This window comes from Vombatus ursinus, unplaced genomic scaffold, assembly GCF_900497805.2.
Source record: "Vombatus ursinus unplaced genomic scaffold, bare-nosed wombat genome assembly UNPS02014830.1, whole genome shotgun sequence".
Classification (NCBI taxonomy): Eukaryota; Metazoa; Chordata; class Mammalia; order Diprotodontia; family Vombatidae; genus Vombatus; species Vombatus ursinus.
Genome location: NW_020954608.1, coordinates 28282818 through 28304813, shown reverse-complemented (window position 1 = coordinate 28304813; position 21996 = coordinate 28282818). Strand labels below are relative to the sequence as shown.

The window sequence follows — 21996 nt, the reverse complement described above, 5'->3', positions numbered from 1 at the left end:
TCTTTACCATCCATTGCATTGGCTTGGTTTTCCAGGCTTTAATGCTAAAGGGGAAATAGAGGTTAAGGGGGGCAGGCGGGGAGGGACTCTCACTTCTGGGAGTCATTGAGAATGTGAAAGGAGCTTACAAAAGCAGAATGCCCTCCATCTCTTGGCCTTTCTTTTTTGTTGGTTATTTTTATTTTATTCTTTGGCAGCATAGAACTGATTGTGATCCTCTGATGTAACTCTGAAGTGACAGGCTTCCTTTTTCATTCCCCCCAAACTGTAGTGTTAAAAAATACTTCAGGTGTAAACTGTGAATGTCCCACATCAGACATCCTCTTCTGGAAGTGCTTGGTTGGCCTAGAGATGGCAGGATGGACACATTCTTTCTGGGTCACAGAAGAGTCACGCTGCCCTTATTTCTGTCTCCAGGGTTGTCCCTCTGTCACCCCCCCCCACCCTTTAGTGACATGAACCTCGATGCCAACTCCTGATTGTCCCTGGCCTGGGGGATTCTGTGGCTGGAGGGCTGGAGGCAGCCACCAGGGATACTTCTAAGGATTTGCATTTGACTCTCTGTGGGCAAGAGAGCCATAGGACACACAGTGGGACCGGAACCTTCCAAAATGTCTCCTCAGTCAGGTTTTGAGGGTGAGGGGATGAGGAGAGGGGAGGAAAAAAGTGCTAAGAGCTGAAGCTGGTGGAGGGTGACCGTGCGTCTGGGTAAGGCAAATGAGAGGCAGTGAGGTGATCTCAGAATGGCATTGAGAGATTGAGGCCCAGCTCATTCACACCAGAGTCCCGGGCTTGGCTTTGTCCTGTCCATACCACTGGACATCAGCTAGTTCTGGATAGAGGGGAGAATCCAGGAAACAGCTATCATTGTAACTCCTGCAAAGAAACCCCAGAGGAAAAGCTATTAGAAATAGCAATCTCTTTATAGTCTCTATACACATTTGAGTCTGAAGACACAGTTCAGCACTTGTACACTCTATTATAATTGTTCATTATCATTTCATGTGTTGGTTTTTGCTTCTCACAAATTCCACTTTGTATTCCTTGCAGCAATAATGTACAAGACAGTTAGTGTGGGACCCAGGTTTAGATCTCAGCTGTCTGACTTAGGAGTTGTGTGACCTTCATCAAGTCATTCAAACTTGCTGGGCCTCAGTTTTCTCATCTGAAAAATGAGGCTGGCCTCTAATGTCACTTCTAGCTCTAAATCTACAATGCTATGAACACATCATTGTCCACATAGATGATGTTTGATATTGTTGATTGGAATAATTTAAAAATAAAATCTTCCTATCAAAAGTCATAGGATATGAAGGCATAAGATAAAATTTTAGGGAAGCAGAAGAATCACAGGTTACATGTTTATCTACAGAAATACTTAAGATTGACTTTCTCCAAAGGATCATTAAAAAAGTATCAGCTTAGTGGACCTTTACTCTGATCAAACAGAACCTTTCAAAATGTATACATTTTATTATATGAAGAAAATTCTTGTATAGATTTTGGGTTGTGTGTAGGGGTTGACATTTTAAAAGATAACTATACACTTTTCAGGTGGAGGTCCCCAATAAGATAGTAGGATAATTCTTATATAATGACAAGTGACCAGTCTGTTGGAGGGATCCAACTTCTATGTGAGAGAACCATCTTTATAACCTGAACTAGTACCTGTTTAGCTTCCCCAGTGCATTACCAGGCAACCTAGTCTCCCTTGGTAGTATCTCAGACTTCTAACCTTGATCTTCCAAGGCAAGATAAAGCAACCGCTTCTTTCTCCATTTTGTTAGGTGTAATGGTGGACTGGGATTCAACTAATCTAGAATATGGTTAGTGTATGAAGAGGCAACTCATTGCTGTCAGTGTTATTAGAACTCCTGTACCTTACTCCAAGAATCATCAGAGTTAGAGCTACAAAGGATCTTAGAATTCACATAGCTTCTACTCTAATCCTTTCCTTTCCTGATTCCCTATGTTGAGTAGCCTCCAGGACAGAACTTGGTCATAGAGTTACACGACAGGTCATATTGGTTCCCTTTCTTTAAGCTTTGGCACATGGTGATTTCTGATTGGGTGAAATGTTGGCTTTTAATCTTAGCATTCATTTCCTGTATTAGTATTTGTGTAATGCTTTCCCCCTCTTTCATATATATCTGTGTGTCTTCATTGACTGGGGGGTGGGGATCTTAAATTTTATTTCCCTTGTGGCAGATGACATTTTTAATGATAAAGGATAGTATCACTTATTAGAAACGGCATGGGGACTATAAACTCGTCAATTATGTTTCCCTGCCTACCCCTTGGCTTATACCCCCCCTTACCCATCGTTAAGGAAGTTCAAAGGGAAAAGAGAGCAGAGGGCATCTTAATAATGAACAGTCTTCATGAATCCATTTAAGGCCAAGAACAACTAGAAATAATATTTTCCTGTTTGATTTGCTGACCTTTCTAGTAACTAGCTGGTGAATGAAGGCACTCTGGGTTTTGTAAATGTTTCCTGTCTAGGCTTTTACATAAAAACCCATGTAAGTCGGGAAATTCAAAGGCTTCTGCCAGAATACCCATGGATTTTAATGGGAGTCATGTGGCTCCCTTGAAATGTATGACTTAGCTAGTACTGCTTAAATGTGGCTTCTAAAGCAAGACGCAATAAATGCGTTTCATTATGAGATTGGCCACAGATGTTGCTATCATTAGGGAATGAAGATTGACACTGTTACACCCACCCAGCATCCCCTGCCCTAGCTGAGCTGACATTTTCATTGGGCCTGGGGTGTTTGGAACATTTTTAAAGGAAAAGAAAGCTGAGTATTTTTATGATTCCTTTAAATTTATTTTGGGTGTTTTGGTTGTGACATCTCACTTTGGGATAGGAACAGGATGAATCTTAGTAGGGGAAATTTTAGGGTACAGAAGAACCCTCTAAGGAGCAGCCTAAAATCTTTGAAAAATATTTTCTTTTAGAAATATTTTCCAGTGTCTTGTTACCTCATGTCTAATGTAAGTTCTCTATGTGGCTAAATGGTATAAATGACATGCAGATTGATGAAGCATTCCATATTTTTTGAAGTCTTGCCTATTTGTAATTCCCACCTGCAAATTATATTGGATCTCTTCCTCCTCTGCACACCCTTAGAACTTTGTTCTTGTTGTAGTAATTATTACATTATCACATCCTGTCTGGCATGAGATTATTTTGTGTTACTGTCTTATTTCCCCTATTAAATTGTAAGCTACTCGAGGTCAGGGAATATATACTATACATCTTTATAGCTGTCATTTCACTGAGCATTCAGCACATTTTTTGAATAGAATAATGGTAATTTTATTATAATGTATCCTGGTTCAACAATCCCTTTTGTGGATCACACTGCCTCCTTGTGGATGAGCAATGACTTCTTTTTTGAGTAGGTTGGGAATCAAGAATTCCCAAGGATGGAAATAGCCTTGAGACATCAAGGTCCTCTACCACATCACCTGAAGCATCTCAGAGAGTATCAACTGTGATTAGTTTAATTTTCAATTCCTTTTTATTACATTTTTGGAGAAAATAGTAAAAAATGGAGCTACAAGAAAAATCTCATTCATTCCACTCCTAGTAGGTCAACAAAGAGTATTTCAAGGATTACCACAGTCATTATTATAACACATGGCATTTAAAGCCATGTATTATAAAGGAATGTGGCTTCAACCATGTCTGCCTCTTGTAAGTTGGTAGAGTTGTTAGGATAGAGACATAGTGCTGGCGGCAAGACAGAGTTCTTGGAATCATAGTCTGCATGAATCTGATTGGACAAATATGGTATGTGTACCATGATACCAAATATGTACATATATACAGAGGTATTGTGCTTTAAGTGGACTGAACTTATAATATGAATTCAAATTTGGATAATTATTCACTTTACAAAAGATTAGACAGGGTTCTCTTTAGGCAGCTTAAGTATGGGCAAGACTTGTTATCTAAAGGTAATTAGTACTGGAAAAAATGCCAGCATTACATAGGGAATCTATTTTATGTGGCTACCAACATTTCATAGTAAATAGTGAAAAAGAGGTTTTGTTGGAACTTTATCTTGGAAAAACACTAACAAGTATGAAAATATGCTTATTTTATATGTAAAATTTAGATTATAATCACTACTAAGAACTGTTTCTCATAATGAACAAAGGAAGAATCAAGTGACTAAAAATATTTTTTTTGGGTGCATGACTACCTATTTTGTTGGGTTTCTTCCTATTCCAAACCCCTAAGTGTTTCTCAAGGTTCACAAAATTCTATAATCAACAAACATTTATTAAGTGTATACTTTGTGCAGGGGATTATGCTCAACTCCTTTGTGTTTACTCTTTCCTTCTCTGCTTCCATCTACTCTCTAATGACTTCAATGATCAGTTCCATTTGGGGGATAACTTGCTGTTAATTGTATTTCTAACCACCTAGTCATGCTTAAGCTTTTGATTCTTCCCTCTTCTTTCCTCCTTATACCTAATTAGTAGCCAAATCCTGTTTATTCCTCCTCCCAAATCTGTCTCACATAATCCTTTCCATTCCTATCTTCATTTTAGTTCAAGATCTTACTTTCTTGCACTAGGGTTTGTTTTTTTTTTTAAAATAACCTAGTCACTAGTATTTCTTTTCCTCACTCTGACACAATCTCACCTATTTGCACTCTGTTGTATATACTGGTGCCAGATTAATTCTCCAAATGTATAATTCATCATTCCAGTCTTCTACTCAAAAAACCTTCAGTGGTTCTCACTGCTTCCAAATTAAAGTCCAAACTTGTTAGCCCAGTCTTCGAAGCCATACAATAGGGCCCTGACCTGTTATCTACCCAGCCTAATCTCTTCTTTTTAGACATACTCTCTGCACCAGCCAGAGTGCACTATTTGATACATCATGCACTCACAATACTCAGTGTGGTGTAGTGGATGGAGATTTGACTTTGAAGCCAAAAAGATGCAGGTTCACATCCAGCCTCTAATGCATACCATCTGTAAGACCCAGTAACTTAACCATTCAGTTCTCTAAGAGACATTATAAGATTGTAAATGGCAGAGAAAGTGCTGAGCTGCATTGGTAGCGGGAGTTTCCTTACCTGGAGTTTTCCTATTTCAGTGAAATCATAGGTTTGGTCCCTCCTCCTATTCTTAAATTTCTCTTTGATACCTCAGCTTCCCTTTGCCTAGAAAGCCCTCTTCAGTCTTAGCCTGTTGAAATCCAACCAGTCTCTCAAATACCAGCTCCTCTGTGAAATTTTCCCTCATGTCCTGGTGGAAAGGGATCCTCCTTTCTTCTGAACTTGGATGGTACTTTGTATTCTTCTTATGATACTTGACGTATATTGTTGTCTTATCAGTAATTTAATCTGTACAGTTATTTCTGTACCTGCCATGCTTCCTATTGGATTTGAATCCCCATTAGGAGAGAGAGTATAAGGTCATACAATCTTGGTATATGGCACAAAATATTGGATACGAAATGCCTTCAAGTAAATGATTTTCTTTTATGAATGAATAGTATCTTGTGATAGCTCTTGTATTACTCTTGCATTGTTATTCAACTTTTTATATGGAAATTTCTTTTTCTTCTCTATCCCATCCTTACCCATTACTCTCTTCCCCCCCAGTGGATTTCCTCAAATCTGGACTCCAAGTGCTCAAGAATAATTGATAATAGATTTTTATAGGATTTATAGGATTTTTAGCTCCTAGCATAGTGCCATATACATTGTAGGTATCCAACAAATATTTGTTGATTAAATTAATTTCTGATGAATTTTTAAAAATTGCCTGTTTTCTAAGTCAAATCGGGGTAGCTACATCTTTTATCTAAATAGCACAAACTATTCTTTAAGGCCTTTTGTCCTACATTGTGAAAAAAATAGCTAAGGACTGTAGAATTGGGAGGATAATTATACCTGATGCACATAGACAGCTATACATGCATCTAGAAACAAGACACAGTCATAATAACTTCCACATATTCAAATGTTTCCTTTTAACTATTATGGTATGACAAAGACAAAAACATCTGTATCATATCTGGAAGCATTAACTAAAGGGAACTGCAAAGAGAAAAAGATCATAAGAACAAAAGATTCCCTTACTATACCTCTATTCATCAGTACTTTGGTGAGTTGGAGACTCAGACTCATCCATAGTGGGTGAGTTTTCTGTTGCTTCTCTGAACAAAGGAAAGCAAAGGAAGGAAGAGCAAAGAAGTAGTGTTAAAGAAAAGAAGTGACATAGACTTTGTTAAGAGCTTATTAATACACCAGGAAGAATAATTGGTGAATCATCTTTGCATTTCAGAATGTTAGTGACATACAACCCAGTGGTTTATACAAATTTTCAAACCACCTAATTTAAAATAACCAACTTTTTAATATAGCAGACAGACTGACATTATTTATCTATGGTTCTCTTATTCTTGCTTTTTGCCTTTTTTCCTAAACTTGCCACAACATATCATATAACTTCTGCTTGTTATTTATCACAATCTAAATAAGGCATCAGACTAACAAAATTGGTTATTTATAGGACTAAAGTATTCACCTTTTGTTTCTGGGTTCACTTAAACTTCTCAGTGGCTGGAAGTAGTTAGAGAACCCTTCAAAACCAACTGTAGATAGAAATATCTTTCCAGGGAGTATAAGGAGGGATACCCAAGAGTTTCTAAAGTATCATTTAAACATTTAATGTAGAAAAATCAGATGTGTGTATGTATATACACATATGCATATGTTTGCACAATCTACATACACATAGTACACACTCTACGTATACATGCATGTCTTTCTGTCCTTGGCATTGGATTTCATCCAGAAAAGTCTGTGTGGTTTAGGGAGATGTTTTGGGATATGAATCTTCACATCAAAATTGTATAAATTAGAGGGATAGCTGAAATGAAGATTGTTTGCATCAATGTTTCATGTATCCCTTTTTAATCAAATAGAACCAATACCTAATTGATTCTCTGAGTTCCTGATTAATCTGTGTGGACGCTAAGCCTCCTCCAGTACGGAGGAGCTGCTTAGTTCAGTTATGGAATGTGTCAATGTGCTTTATAGAGCCAGCCTTCATGGTCTGTGTTAGAACCTTACCTGAAACCCAGAAGTGACTACTGCCAAAGAGATAAACCCAAGAAATCATAATGGCCATGGTAATGTTGGAGGTCAGATCCACTGGTTCTCTTAATTCAGTTCAACTAAAGCTTTATTAAGTACTACTCAGTGCTAGAGAAGCAACCATGAAATAGTCAACAAAGAGCCAAACTCAGAATCAAGGAGACCGAATTTCGGGATGCCTCTGATACATGCAGATTTTGTGATCCTGGGCAAGTCACTTAACTTCCAGGGTCCCATGCAACTTTCTAAGACTACAAATTGAAGTGGTAGTGATCTGTGTTATTAAAGCAAGTTTCCTCACCAGGAGTTCCTTGCACATGTGAAATCACAGATCTGGTTTAAAACAACAACAACAAACATGTGCAGATGAGATGGGGATGTACAGTTACAGGCTTCTAAACTTCCTTATAACTGAATTTATGTATAACTGGTCTTAACTATAACTTTGTGGGCCAAATTATGTTTGCCAAACTTGCGTGCTCTCCCTCTAAGCCAATAGGTCAGTCATCAACAAGCATTTATAGGTATCCTATTGGTCCTATTGATTCAACAAGGGAATAACTGAAGATCATCACCAGAAGAAGAGTTCATATTAGAGATCTTTAAGCCTGTTATCAACAGGTGTTGGTAGAACTATGCAGTCCCTCTGCAATATATTTCAGGTCCAGACCTTTGCGGGGGGCTATCAGATAAAGATCAGATACTTAAAGTCGTTCAAGGGGCTAAATTTTTGGACCCTCACTTAGAAGGAGCTGCCATCATCACCGTAGAGTGTACAGCAATTCCAAGGGCCCTAACAATGCCATTTCCTCAAGTGTGGGTGAAGTAGGTGGGGCAAGCCAGAGGAAAGCACCTCACCTGCCAATAATGGCATCAGAAAGATAGAGGGGGAGCTCAGGGCAGCCAGGTTAGGGTAGGTTCTTTAGATGTTTGGTACAAAACCAAATTCTCTCAACTGGACCATTAGACTAAACAAGAGGTGCTTGGGAAGCAGGTGACTAGTAGCAATGTGGTGGCAGGTAATAGTACTTGACAATATCTCCTCTTATAGTAAGAAGTGTTCTGTGTAACTGTACAAGCAATTCTCTTTCTTCTCTTTTTTAATGCTAAAGAATATTTTTTGCCCAGTACTCCACCTCCCCCAATGTCTTAGTCTTACCCATTCTCTTGTTATCTCCCTCCCTGCTTTAGAAGGTTGCTACTAACCACTTCTCATAAGGCTTATTGGTACCCCTCTATAGGACAGACACTGAAAAGAAGAGAAGGAGCCCAGATGGCACTCACCCAGATTGCCAGGTTAGGATGTGGTGTGGACTGCTTGGGGGAGTAGCTCCAATTTCACTGGAAGGTGTTGAGCTTCTCTGGCTGTGAGGTAAGGCAGCTACACAGGGATCCAGAAAAGATGGGAAAGAAAATGAGAGTCAGTCACGTACTAGACAGTTAAAGGATTGAACAATGGAAGGCTGCTAGTGACGTCCAGTGGGTTCTGCCATGAGCTTCTCCACCTTTATGGATGCAGCACACCAGCAAGAGTTCTCTTCCCCGTTCTTGGGCCTTGTTGCTCTGGGGGTGCAGCAGGGAAGTTCCGTCTTCTCCTAATACCTTGCATCAGCTTACTCATGAGTACCTGCTTCTGGAGGACCTTGGGACCAGCTGAGGGGCATGAATATTTTGATAATTATTTCAATATAATGGGTCTTCTTTGTAATCTTACATATTCTATTTTACATATTTAAAACATTTTTCTGAGATGGGGTCCATGGCATTAAAAAACCCCAGATTTCCTGAGTAACCGCATGGAGAGAATGGCATAGAAAAGTCCACTAAGCTTCACCTTAATATGTTATGTAAGATGTAATTATATATGGAAACTAAAATATAGCTCTCTCTCATCCCATAGAAGAAACAGGAGACCTTTGAAAATAACAAAGAAAATCCTTGTAACTGTAGCAGGGGGCTATATCAAGAGGTGTGTGTGTTTTTCAAGTTGTATTTGGTTTCATTTAGATGAGTACAACTTATAAAAACCATACATTTGTAGTACAGATAAAAATTCTGGTTCCCCAAGTAAAAATTTCAGAATGGTTCATCTTACCATTGGTTAAATGTGACCATACCTAGCCAACTCTTTAGCTAAAAGGGGCCCCTCTTTTTGTGAGCATTCCTGAGGTGTAGGGGCTATTTGCATGGAATTTTCAAGTGTGGCTGAATTTATGCTCATGTTCCATGCCTCCTCTAAGACATCTCCAGCTGTCCCAAAGAAAGATGGGCTAAAAAAAAAAGCCGTGGCCTTTCAGACAGGGCTTCTTGATTTCTATCTAAAAACCACAAAAAACACTATCTTAGCTGGTGCTCTTCCAAGGGAGGCTACTGGACAGGTTTTACTATTTAAAGAGAACATAAACAATCGCATTCATTCATCTGCAATGTTTACAAACCATTCTTTCTGCTGAGGGAGCCATTGTTTGAGGATTATACTTTTTGAATGACAGGATACTCTAAGTTGATCTAAGGGAACTGAAAAGTTTTCATTCTTTATCTCTTACAGTGTCTCTAAGACAGCAGTGGCAAGTATCATCAAGCCTGTCTCAGAGGTGGAACAAGTGGAGAATGAATGTGGAGATAAGAGTCCCAGTCCACATAATGCAGTTAATTAAATTTATGTAAATTATTTGTCAGTCCTATAGCCAGGGATACTTGAATTTGAGTTCTTGTCTCAGTTGGGGTCTTAGCTAAATGACCAACCCTTAGCAAGTCACTTAAATTCTTTGAGGCTCAGTTTCTTCATCTATAAAGTGGGAATGATAATAATTACACCACCCTCCTCACAGGGTTGTTGTGAAGCAAGAGCTTTGGACACCTGAGGATTCCACGTACATTAGTTATCCCTGTTGTTGTTACTGGTTAGTATGAAATAAATTAAGAAACCAACACACTGAACTTTAGGAACCTGGACACTCTAGTTGGTAGATTGGTATTTTTTTTCCCCATCAATCTGACATATCATCAGTGCCAATAATTTTTAAAAATTACCCGTTCATCCGGATTAGTTTTGTTACTCCCCCAGTTTCTTTCCAGTTTCTAGCTTTGATTTGGAGCTTCTGATCCTTTCTGTTGTTCCAACTCCAAATTTGACTCCTTTTTCAAATGGTGAGCTGGGAAATTGTCTTTATTCCAGGCCACTAATGGGGCACTCCATGGGACATGACCCGCTGTACTTTACAGGCTTTAAACATTAATTTCCCAAGTCAGTTTAAGCACTGTGGCCTCTTTGGGTGGTTCAGTCTGTCAAGCCTTTGGGATTACTCTCAGTTGTCTCCCTAGGGGAGCCCAACCCTGTCCTAACTGTTCATTAACTGAGTCACTGAACATCTCATCATGAGTCAGCTCAGATGATTATTCCTGGCGGTGCTGCTTCCTCCTTAGGGCTCACTTTAATAGCTCTCTGAGGGCATGGAATACTCTATCTCAATATACTATTTGAATTTCAAGTGAAGTTAAGCTCCCATCTAGCAGTGCATTAAACCTAAGCTGCTCATTTCTGACTCCAAGGACTCACACCCCACCCATCAGACAAGTACATTTTCTTTCCCTTGCCTATTTCCTTCACTCTGGATAAATGACACTTTCCTCACTCTTCAGATGATCAGCTCAGAATTTCTTGTCTCATTTCTTGCCTCCCTTCTATCCTTCAAAACCCAGCTTCAGTCCCTCCTTGAGAATCAGAATTCTTGTCAGTTGCACATCCAGGACCCTTTTTGCTCTATGAGTGGTGTGTGTGGTATACTTCTTTCAGAGAGGAGTCATAGTATCAGAGGACTTTGTGCTGGAAGGGGATTTAGAGGTCAATGAATCCAACCCTTTTGTTTTACAGATGGGGAAACTGAGACCCAAAAAGCTTAAGTGGCTTGAGTAGCAGAGCTCAAATTTGATCTTGGTTCTTGGCTCCAAATCCAAAAAGATTTGTAGAGTAGGAGAAAAGGGGTATAATGACAGATTAAACTCTAACTCCAGGCATGTCCAGCTCACATAGAGTCAGAAGTCTGGTAGAAAACCTTAGGTTGGTTGCCCCCCAGCATCAGTATCAGCCAGTACATTTTTATGTTGGTCTTCAGTTGTGTTCTGCATAGGCCCAAAAGCCAAGAACTGGATTGAGGAGAAAGTGGGGAGAGGTTAGGCAAGGGTCCTTAACCTTGGATCCAGAACTTTTTTTTTAAACAATTTGATAGCTATTTCAATATAATTGATTTCCTATATAGGGAAGAGAATAGGTATTTGTTAAGCACCAACTATTTGCCAGGCACTGTGCTAAGCACTTTACAAATATTGTCTGATTTGATTCTCAAAAGATCCATTTCATCATGTGTTATTCAATATTTACTTTATGTATTAAATTTTTTTTTCTTCTGAAAAGTGGTCCTTAGGCTTCACCAGACTGTCATAGGGAACCATGACATAAAACAAGATTAAGAACCCCTGAGTTGTGAATAGTTGGAATGGAAAACTCCTTCCTCACTTACCTCACAGGGATCTCAATAGTTAATTTCTATTTTCAGCACTGGGTTTATTAGAGAATTGAATTGATTTTAGTATCCAGACCCAGCCCAACGAAGCATGCACCAGAAGCCCCTCTCTTCCCAGTCTCCTTCCTCACCTGATGTGGCTTTGCACATCTGAGGCATTCTTGTTACCCTGCTGTGAGCCACGAAGGTACTCTGAGATGATGTACTATACTGGGAGCCGCTATCTGATGAGGTGGAGCTGGTGTGCGACAGACGGCTGTGCTCCTTGTGGGAGGCAGTCGAGCGCTGGTACCACAGCCGGAGCTCGTCCGAGACAACTGTCCGGCCTGAGCTTTTCTCATGGTGGCTCTCCCGGCCGAGGGATGGAGTCCGTATGATCTGGGAACGGGAAGGGGTTAGCCGGACTGCGTCCCCCTCATCCCCGTGCCAGCTTTCTTTGAACATGCCTCCTGCAGTGTAGGAGTTGGATGTTTTAAATTGTGCTTTTACACTATAGTGTCCCTCCTGGTCATTCTCCAGGCTGCGCACTACCACAGGTGTGGAGCTACCCTCAATGTACAGTGGGTACTCCTTGATGCGGTACTGAGAGGAAGGCTGGCTCTGGCTGTGGAGGTAGACTCCATGGTGGCCTGTGCCATTCCGGGCCGCCAAGTTGGGCATGCTCCCCGAGTTGGAAGAGACCAGGTTCCCAGCTGATTTATGCCGTTGCCGCTGCCTCTCCCTTGCCTTTGAAGGGGAGTCTTCAGCGAGGGTGGAATAGTTGGGGTTCATCTGAGCTGGATAGTAGTGTTCAGAGCTTGAGTGACTGGTGCAAGAGGAACAGTCATCCATGGGATCAGAGCCATTGCTGCTACGAGTCCTTGGGGTGTAGAAGTCAGGGCTACCAGTGTCATTCTCTGACCCCAGGAGCTTGCCCTGTGATTCCAAGCTGGAACTCCGGTGCCTAAAGTGCAGTGCTAAGCTGTGCAGTCTTGTTGGGCTGATGTCAACTGACCTGTGGAAAAGCATTGGAAACATTGGTCTTAGTTTCTGTTTGGGGAAACCAATGGCAAAGCCAAGGGAGGGGAGAAGAAACCGCTGAACCAATGAAGCTATGATTTCTTCTCAGTTATTCCACAAATGAATACAAACAACCTCAGCTTGTGGGCGACACACTGGAAAGAAAGGTCAAAATGCAAAGTTGTAAAAGCAGTTTAACAGCCTTACATTCTCTTGGAAACCAGAAGGAATGAATCAGCTCACTCCTCAAGGTTCACCATAGGGTTTTGATTCTCTGAAGGAAATAGAAATGAGATGATGCACAGGACATGCTCGCTCATTTGTTTTTGTTATAATTCATGTTAAAGAAAAACACAGCAGTCTTTTTGTAAGTTTTTGGAAGGGGTACTAACTATACCCCCGGAAAATCAATAAATACCATTCACTAAATAACATGATAGCTTGAAAGAATTAATGTGCTTCCAAAAATATTTACTGCATCATCACATCTCCTTCTGCCACTGTGCTAAACCAGTGAACAAATACACACACACACACACACATATACACTAAGTTCTGGGTAGGGAGGTAGTAATTTTTTTTCTTTTTTCTTCTTATTAATTTATTTTGATTTATCAACAATCACTTCCATAAGCTTTTGAGTTTTAAATTTTTATCCTCTCCCTCCCCTACACGGCACACAATCTGATATAGGCTATACATATACATTCCTGTTAAACATATTTTCACATTAGTGATGGGAGGTAGTATTTTTAAGACATAAGACAGAGCCTCTGCCCTCAGGGAGCTTATAGTCAGTCTCTTCTTAGAAACACAGTTAATGCACAAGAAACTATAGGGAAACTAGACTTGTAACTATTGACTAAATGAACTCTAAGTGTCCAAGTGCTTTCCTTTCATGTCTAAATCCTTTGACTACTAATTTGTATGCTTATAAGTTGAAATTAGTGGTAATTCAAACATGTACTCGTGACATTTTAAGCAAACTACAAGTGTGACATAGAAAGGAATACTAGATTTGGAGTTGAAAGATTTGGGTTCAGTCTCCACTCTTCCACTTATTAGCTGTGAGACCATGGCCTCAGTTTCCTCTATAAAATGAGGGCAGCTAAGATAATCACCAGCTACAATATTCTATGATTCTGTTAAATTAATAGGAATACAGAGGATAATAGTTAAACTAATAAGAAATATCTTTAAAGTACTCTCAAATGCTGTAGAAGCACTTTTTTTGCTTAAAAAAAACAATTGCTATGCTAACTTAAAATAATTCCTATCTATTCTTTAAAATAGGCAATGTTTTGTTAGCCTACTATAAGTAAATGTCTACTCTTAGAAGTACTGTAATTGCATTTGTTATTACATAATAATATAATAAAAATATTTCCAATTCTGACAGGGTTTCCCCAGAATTATGAAGTCAGAGTCTGGTTATGCCGTATTTAGAGTTTTTGGCTTTTGGCTAGTAACTTGTCCTTCCTCAGAGGCAACTCAGTATCTATCACTACCCAGTTTTCTAAAAGAGAAAACCAAATATTCTGCAGTCTCATTCTTCAGGTGATTGACCCACCTGAAGCTCCTCACTGGGCCAGTAGAAGAACTGAAAACAGAACAGTGGAGCCCTGGCCTGTGCTTGGCTTGTTGGGTCACAACAGCCTTCCTGTGTAAGAAGTTTAACATAACACCTTATGGTACAGTGGATAGAGTCCCAGGACTGAAGTCGGGAAGATCTGAGTTAAAATCTGGCCTCAGACATTTACTAGCCATTGAGACCCTGGGCGAGTCACATGACCTCTGTTTGCCTCAGTTTCCTCATCCGTAAAATGGGCATAATAATAGCAACTACCTCCCAAGATTGTTGTGAGGATCAAATGCAATCATAATTGTAAAGCAATTAGCTCAGTGCCTGGCACATAGTAAGTGCTATATAAACGTTAGCTATTATTGTTGTTATTATTATTAACTTTGCCTTTCTCTATGAAAATGCCAATGGACTCAGTTAAGGAGAACAAAGTAGCTGTAGATAAGTATCATTGCTATCCATTTTAAAATAGTACATGTGTGTTAACTTAATGGGAATCTTTTTTTTTCTTCAGAGATTTTGAAGGAAAGGAAGATCACATTTGCAGAGATTGCTTCATCCACCAGTCACTTAAGATACCTACCTACCTTTTAGATAAAAATTAGCTCCAATTTGGAGTGGAATATTGTCTTCGAGGCATACAAGTTGCAGTATAGAGCAGGTCAGCACACAGGGCTGAAAACTTTTCAGGCCTTGTCAGATGTTTCCCATCTTACCAAGAAATCTCTTGAGTATTCTTTTCAGTGTTTGATGAATGATTATCTCAAAGCACAAAAGGGAGACATGTCTGTACAATTTCAGGCATTCACAGAGCTGAGATTGACAGCTGAGATCCATTAAAGTCTTTCCCATCAGCAAAAAGTCATTCTGATTAAAGAACTAGTACCTTTGTAAATCTGTACCACCCCATGTTTCCATTTTGACCAAAAAAGCTCTTCCTAGACTGACAATCTGTAGAGAACAGGGCAGTCTCATATACCCCTTAGGACTTGGCAGTGTGTCATCTGAGGGCTGTGGCTAAAAAATGCTTACATCTGTGGTCTCATTTGCATTCTGGAGCAGATGTAGGAAAAGTCCCTGACAATTACTGAAATCAAGGCTTTAATTAATCAGTTAGCTAGGATAATTTGGGAACAGTAACCCCCTATAATGTTGTCAAGCTTTGCAAAGAAAGCTGCGATGCGAGTTTCTCTGATAAAGGTTTCATATCCAAAATATATAAAGAACTAATTCAAATGTATAAGATGAAGAGATATTTCCTAATAAATACAAGGGCTAAAGGATACGAACTAGCAGTTTTCAAAGGAAGAAATTCAAGCTGTCAATGTAAAAATGTTCCAGTTTCTAACAATAGAAATTCAAATTAAAGCAGCTCCTAGTATCCACCTCAAATCCATCATATTGGCAAAGATGGCAAAAGAGGAAAATGACAAATATTAAGGAGCTGGGGGAAAACAGGATTCTATTGTAGTAGAAAATTCTACTGTAGTGGAATTGTGAATTGTGGAAAGCAATTTAGAACAATGCTCCAAAAAGTCATTAAATTGTCCTTACTCAGCAATAACATTATTAGGCCTGTACATCAGAGAGATCAAGAAAGAGGAAAAGGAGCCAAATGTACCTTACAAAAAAAAAATATTTGCAACACCTCTTTTCCTAGTAACTCCAGCTTGGAAACTAAGAGTAGTCCACCTACTGGGGAATGGCTCAACACATTATGGTATATGAATGGTATAGGAATATTATTTCACCAGAAGAAATGATAAAATGGACAGTTCCAGGGGAAAATGGAAGATAATGAATTGATGCAGAGTGATGTGAGTGGAAGTATGACAATAATTTATACAATGACAACAATATTATAAAGAAAAACAACTTTGAAAGACTTTAGAACTCTGATCAACACAATGATAAACCACAAGTCCATAGGACTGAAGATAAATAACATACTACCTACCTCCTGCCACTGAGGTGATTGATAGATTTAAAATGTAGCATAGGATACATTTTTGAACATAGCTAGCATGGGAATTGCTTTTTACGGACTGTATATTTGTTATGATACCTTTTGAAAATTTATAGTTGATGGGGGGGCAGAGTAGTGGGAAGGAGAGATAATGAAGGCTTGTAAAAATAAATAAGTTTTTTTTTAACCACAAAAGAAAGCTGCAAAAGAATCAACGAGTATCAGGAGACTTACCTAGTGGAATGGACGTAGTGAGGGCTTCGGACCCGTAGATCTGGTGTAGATGGCATGCTGGACTGGGAGTTCCAGTGAGGGAGACCTCGGATGGGACTGTTTTGCAGAGAGTTGCTTCCTCCTGCTTCTGCACAGCTCCCTGTGCTGGGGAACCTCTTGTGGCTACTGCGAACCATAGGAAGTCACACCTATCATCACCAGCTACACGTGCACTTTGCCAAAGAGGCTAACTGCTAACCTGGTGCTTTTGGAATCTGGTCTCAGGAAGATTAGCTGAGGACTTGGGCAGGAGCCTGGCTTTCCAAACATCTCTTTTTTGTTTTCTAGCTTTTGATTTCCATGTTGACTGGCTCAGATTTTTTTCTGTCCAGTCTCAGCCCTGTACCTCAGTTTCTACTTTCCAAGACACAGATGACAACCTGACAAGAAGAGACCTCTCCTGGAGCAAAATGGAGTGTGATTAAAAATAATGGGAAAAGCTATGAAAAAATTGTTTTGTCTTTTAAAAAAAAACCCCTCTATAAAATAGCATCTGAATAAGTGAACTGGTAATTTCCAGCTGAGATCACAGCTGTTGGGCATGAATGTTCTGTTGCATGGTGGTTTACTGTCCTGAATAAATTTGGGATTCATGTGGGTGGACTGTGGTCATGTCATTTTAGAAAATTGCTGCTTAAGATTTCCTAATTCATTCCCACGAAATCCAGCAGTTTTACTAAAGTCATCTTTGGATAAACAGATTAAGAAACAACACTCAGATTGATATATCTTTGCATGGGATACCTGAACACCTCGGCACAGTCAACTGTATTGACTCAGACCTTTGGTCATGCTGCAGAACAATCCTTCCTCAGCAGAGGGTGCTATTAGCCTAGGGTGTAGAAAGTGTAAGTCGCCAATACAGGAAGAAGGAAGTAGTTTCGGCTTTTAGTTTATAATTTGTGGACTCTCTCCTCACGTCACCAGGATAACAGATTCATACACAAGAGGCTAGAGTTGGAAGGGATCTTAACAAAGACTATCTAGGCCAATCCCCTTATTTTACAGAAGAGGAAAGGGAGGCTAGGAGAGGTTAAATGACTTGCACATGTCATAATTAGTGGCTGAGTTGGGACTAGAACCCATGACGCGTAACTTTCAGGTCCAGGATACTTTTTAGTATGCTGTACTGACGTATGACATTTACAGAGTGATTTAAGATGAGGTAACACAGTCCTTGATTCACTCCATCCTCAAAATGACCCTGAGATAGGTTATTATTTTCTCTATTTTATAGATGAGGAAACTGAGGCTCAGAAAGGTTGAAAGACAAGATGCAAACCCAAGTCTCTCCAGACCCCCAAGATGAATGCTTTTTTTCTACTTTATCAATGCCTTTTATCGAATTAATAATAAAGGAATAAGCTAATGTAGAAATATGTAGATTTCCTAATTGCATCTTCCTCCTCATGGCTCACCTGGAATGGCTGTGGGAAGAACGCTTCTTCCCCTTCTCATAGGGTTCATCCAGAGAAGACTCACTCCACATTTTGGGCTTTATGGGTGACTTATCATAGTCATTGCGGTGATAGTGCATCTGCCTTAGTCCCTCCAGGGATTGGGGAGGAGGGGGTCGGTTGTGCGATGGTGGTCGAGGGGGGAGCCCTTTGTGAGGGGACTGTAAAGGGGAAATTGTGCTGGTAACCTGAGAATCTTCTACAGAAAGAGAGAGAGAGAGAGATAAGTAGCAAGGGTCATCCCATTAAAACATCAGTATACACTGTATTTCCTCACAGATTACCAACCTAGTGCTGGCTCAAACTTTGTCATTCCCATCTTCTGCCCCCTTACTACTGCTGTGACAACTGCTGAAATGGAAGAATAGGATGGCTTTTGATAGGAATCTCCCAGCTCAAAGTCTTGTGAAACACATAAATGAGGTCTGGCTAATGTTAAACACCATAAATGAATCATTCTTTTATGCCTGAGACAAAACATAGATATTGTCACACTGTAAACATTCATTCAAGAAGAATTATTCAGTATGTGTTATGTTCTCTATTGAAAACTATGTCTGCTAGGTACTGTGGAGACATCCAGCAAATTAGAAGATCCGTTTCTAAAGTAACCTGCTCAAATTAGACATCTGAGTTGAGAATCTCATTATACATCTTTTTGCATTGTAATAAATGAGTTAATTTTGAGAGGCAGCATGGCATAGTGGATGGAGTACTAGCCTTGCAGCCCCAAAGACCTGGGTTCAAGTCCTACCCCCGACACATGCTGGTTGTGTCACCTTGGGTAGATCACTTAACCTCCCAGTGCTCTAGTCAATTACCTAAGACTATGAGTTGCAGAGAGGGAGCTTGCAGCCCTTCACTGGTATAACTCTACACCAATGAATTTACAGCCCCTATTTTAGTCTCAAATTTTACAAGCAGACAGGCTATAAATCTTAAATAAATAATAATTCTTGCATACTCTTAATGCTAGATTTTTTTTTTTTAGGCACTTGGGGTTAAGTGACTTGCCCAGGGTCACACAGCTAGTAAGTTAATGTTAGATTTGTAATCTAACAAAATGATGTATATGCTGTTGAAATTTCAGATGAAGAGAATTCAGTTAGTCCAAGAAAATGTATTCACTTATCCAAGAAATTGTTTATTGCATAGTCATGGAAGAAGAGTTGGATCTTAAACTTCTTAGTTTTGAAAGAAGTCTAGAATTTGCAAAAGAAGAAGTCTGGAGGAAGAGATGAACAGTGACTAGATAAAGGAGGAGAAGAATAGTTGACCTTTACCCGGCACCTGAATGCTTAGAAAGTACTTCACAGTAGAGTCGTGTTTTACACCGGGGAGAGCTTCTAATGTCACCTCATGATACAAATCCCAGGGAGTCTCAGATTCCTTTAAATTTCCCAGTACAGTATCTTTAAGCAGGAAAGAGGCCAGAGCCTTTTTTAAAATGGTAATCTATCAGAGAGTAGGTGAATGCATCTGGGATGATGGCTATGAGGAAAAAAAATAGAAATTAATTTTTCATAATAGCCAGTGAAGTATTGATTGGGTGAGAAATGGGAATGAGGATTTCGAATCAGAAGAAAACAGAAATCAGTAAGGGCTTAGTTAGCAGGATAACTGATGATGGGCTTTGAACTTAACTGTATTTGTATTAACAGGGTGATTACACCACTCATAACTCCCAGTTTCACCACGAGGCAAGATAGGACACATGAACAGGAATGCTATATGGGTCAAAGAAGGTGCCCCTCTCTTATCACTCTAAGCAGAATCAATATTCTTTCTACAGCTAGGATGGGAAGGAGAGTCACTCTCCATGAAAAGGCATGTGGGAACCGAGACCAAGTAAGCGAATAGCAGATTGTCATGCTCACTGTTGGTGCAAACATTTTGTGAGTGTAATGGTGGTAACATTCATCTGGACAACTTAAATTATTGTTTTTCTCTCTTGGGGACAGGGGCAATAGTGAATACATATAGTTAAATGTGTGTATGATACAATTCCATTCTAAGTCCCTAATCTCATTTGATCCTTCTTGGAATAAATGGTCTGTGATGAGTAGAATGTGAGAAAAGATTGGATGGGTAGGGGGAGGTCACCTGATAACAGGGTCTTCTATGCCACTGTGAGTACGTGTGGCTTTAATAGTTAATAGAGAACTACTGTTTCTTAATCTGGGGAGTTACATGATTAAGGTGTTTAAGAAATATTTATCTAGCATGACATATATTTGGAATGAAAGCACTAGGCAGGCAGGTCAGATAGGAAGCAAATATTGAAAAAAAACTTAGGAAATAAGAGTGGCATGGAGAATGGAGAAGAAGGAAAAATGCAATGGATATTGTGAAGAAAGAATTAAAAGAATTTAGGTGACAAATTGGATTTGAGGTGCTGAAGGAGATAAAAAAGAGGCAAAGATTACATCCAGGTATTGATTTTGTGGAGCAGGGAAAATGGTAGTGTTATTGACCAAAAGACTAGCTATTCAAAAGAGGAGTCCTTTCGTTTTAGACGTGATGAATTTACAGTGATGGTGGAGCATTCAAGTAGAGCCATGCTTTTTGATTGGATAGAAATAGGGGATTGTAAATCAGATGAAAGGTGATGTTAGAAAGGTAGTTTCAGTGGAGTGGTCAGTATGAAAGCCAGACTCCAGAGGCTTATGGAGGAGGTGGTGGATGCAGAAAGAGGCAGAACACCATTCATTCAAGGAGTCTGTCTGTGAAAGGAAGGAGAACAAAAGAATGGTAGTTGAAAGGACTGGGTGAAGATTTTTTCAAGATGAGGAAAGACTTGCACGTTTGAAGGCATAAGAAAAGCCATTGGAGAAAGAAAAACTGAACCTATTGGAAGAAGAAAGAAATATGGAACCTAAGTTCCTCAGAAGACAAGAAGGACTGAAATACAGAGGGCACAGAGAAGAAACAGTTTCTGAGAGAAAGTAAGATGTGATTTCTTTAGAAACTAGTGAAAGATGAGAAGAGAAGCATAAAAATAGCTCTATTCTGGGATGAAGGAGGTGGGGTTTGATCTCCATGAGATGATGCTCCAGGCCCTTAGCTTTTGGGTAGAGGTCAGGGTTCCTATGACGGTTGAAGAAGAGTAAGGCACTTGAGGGGAGATTAAAAAATTTTGTAACAGTGAACTAGGAGGGTTAAGCTCCTAGCCATGTGAGAACCAATGATATAGAAGGCCCATGTTTCATAAAGGTTGTGAAAGATATCATTTTGGAATGTTCTCTTTGCTCTGTGGAGTTGGAGGTCCACCATATCCTGGAGAAATGCACTTAACCAGAGGAAACTCTTTTTGGTACTGGCTTGAAGATCCTAAAACAAGAATGAGATGGAGAGCGTATGCTTTTCTTCTAAAAGGTACTACAGTAGAGGGAAGTGGCAGAGAGAGAGAGAAACAGCGAGAGAGAGACAGAGAGACAGAGACAGAGACTGATTATACCGCACAGAGACTGCTGTAACAAATAGGCTAAAATATGAGTCAAACCATTGCCTTTGAGACATTGTTGCTAATAAAGTAAATGATAGCTATAGCAAGAAAATACTGGAGGCACCAGGCATGGAGTGGTGGGAAGAACAGATTTTGCATTTCAAGGCCCTAGATTCAAATCCTTCCTCTTACATTTACTTCTAGTATGACATTAGGTAAGTCCCTTAAACTTGCTAAGTTTAATTTCCTGATCTGTCAAATAAAAGGATAGGACTAGATGATCCCTTCAAGCACTTCGTCTATGATCCTATAATCCTAAATTTAAGTTATAATACATAGAGCACTATGCCTGGAGTCAGGAGGACCTGAGTTCAAATTTGGCCTCAGACACTTACTAGCTGTGTGACCCTGGGCAAATCACTTAACCCCATTGCCTAGCCAAAAAAAAAAAGAAGTTATAATACAGGTATTAATCCTGTTCCTTTATACCATTGCCAAAAAAGAACTCTACTTTGTTTTTTGCACAGCTAGAGAAACAGAGGCCTACAGGGAACAAATGAGTTATCCATCCAATTGGCATGACTAGGATTTCAGACATCCAAGGCAATGCTCTGTCCACAA

General features: G+C 39.6%; 1 protein-coding gene across 3 annotated transcripts in view; it reads right to left on the bottom strand.

Annotated features, from left to right (window-relative positions):
- Nucleotides 1-21996, bottom strand: part of FRMD4A (FERM domain containing 4A) — a 352592-nt gene continuing 330596 nt past the window's right edge. For 2 of the 3 annotated variants that reach the window (XM_027838548.1, XM_027838550.1), the window contains exons 19-23: nt 17892-18129; nt 16435-16599; nt 11785-12647; nt 8415-8511; nt 1-876 (exon numbers count right to left, since the gene is read on the bottom strand). In XM_027838548.1, the coding sequence (XP_027694349.1) occupies nt 774-876; nt 8415-8511; nt 11785-12647; nt 16435-16599; nt 17892-18129 (1466 nt within the window). In that variant the 3' untranslated portion in view covers nt 1-773. Of the gene's footprint in view, nt 877-6102; nt 6188-8414; nt 8512-11784; nt 12648-16434; nt 16600-17891; nt 18130-21996 lie in introns of those variants that run through there. The other variant, XM_027838551.1, reaches the window with a different exon arrangement.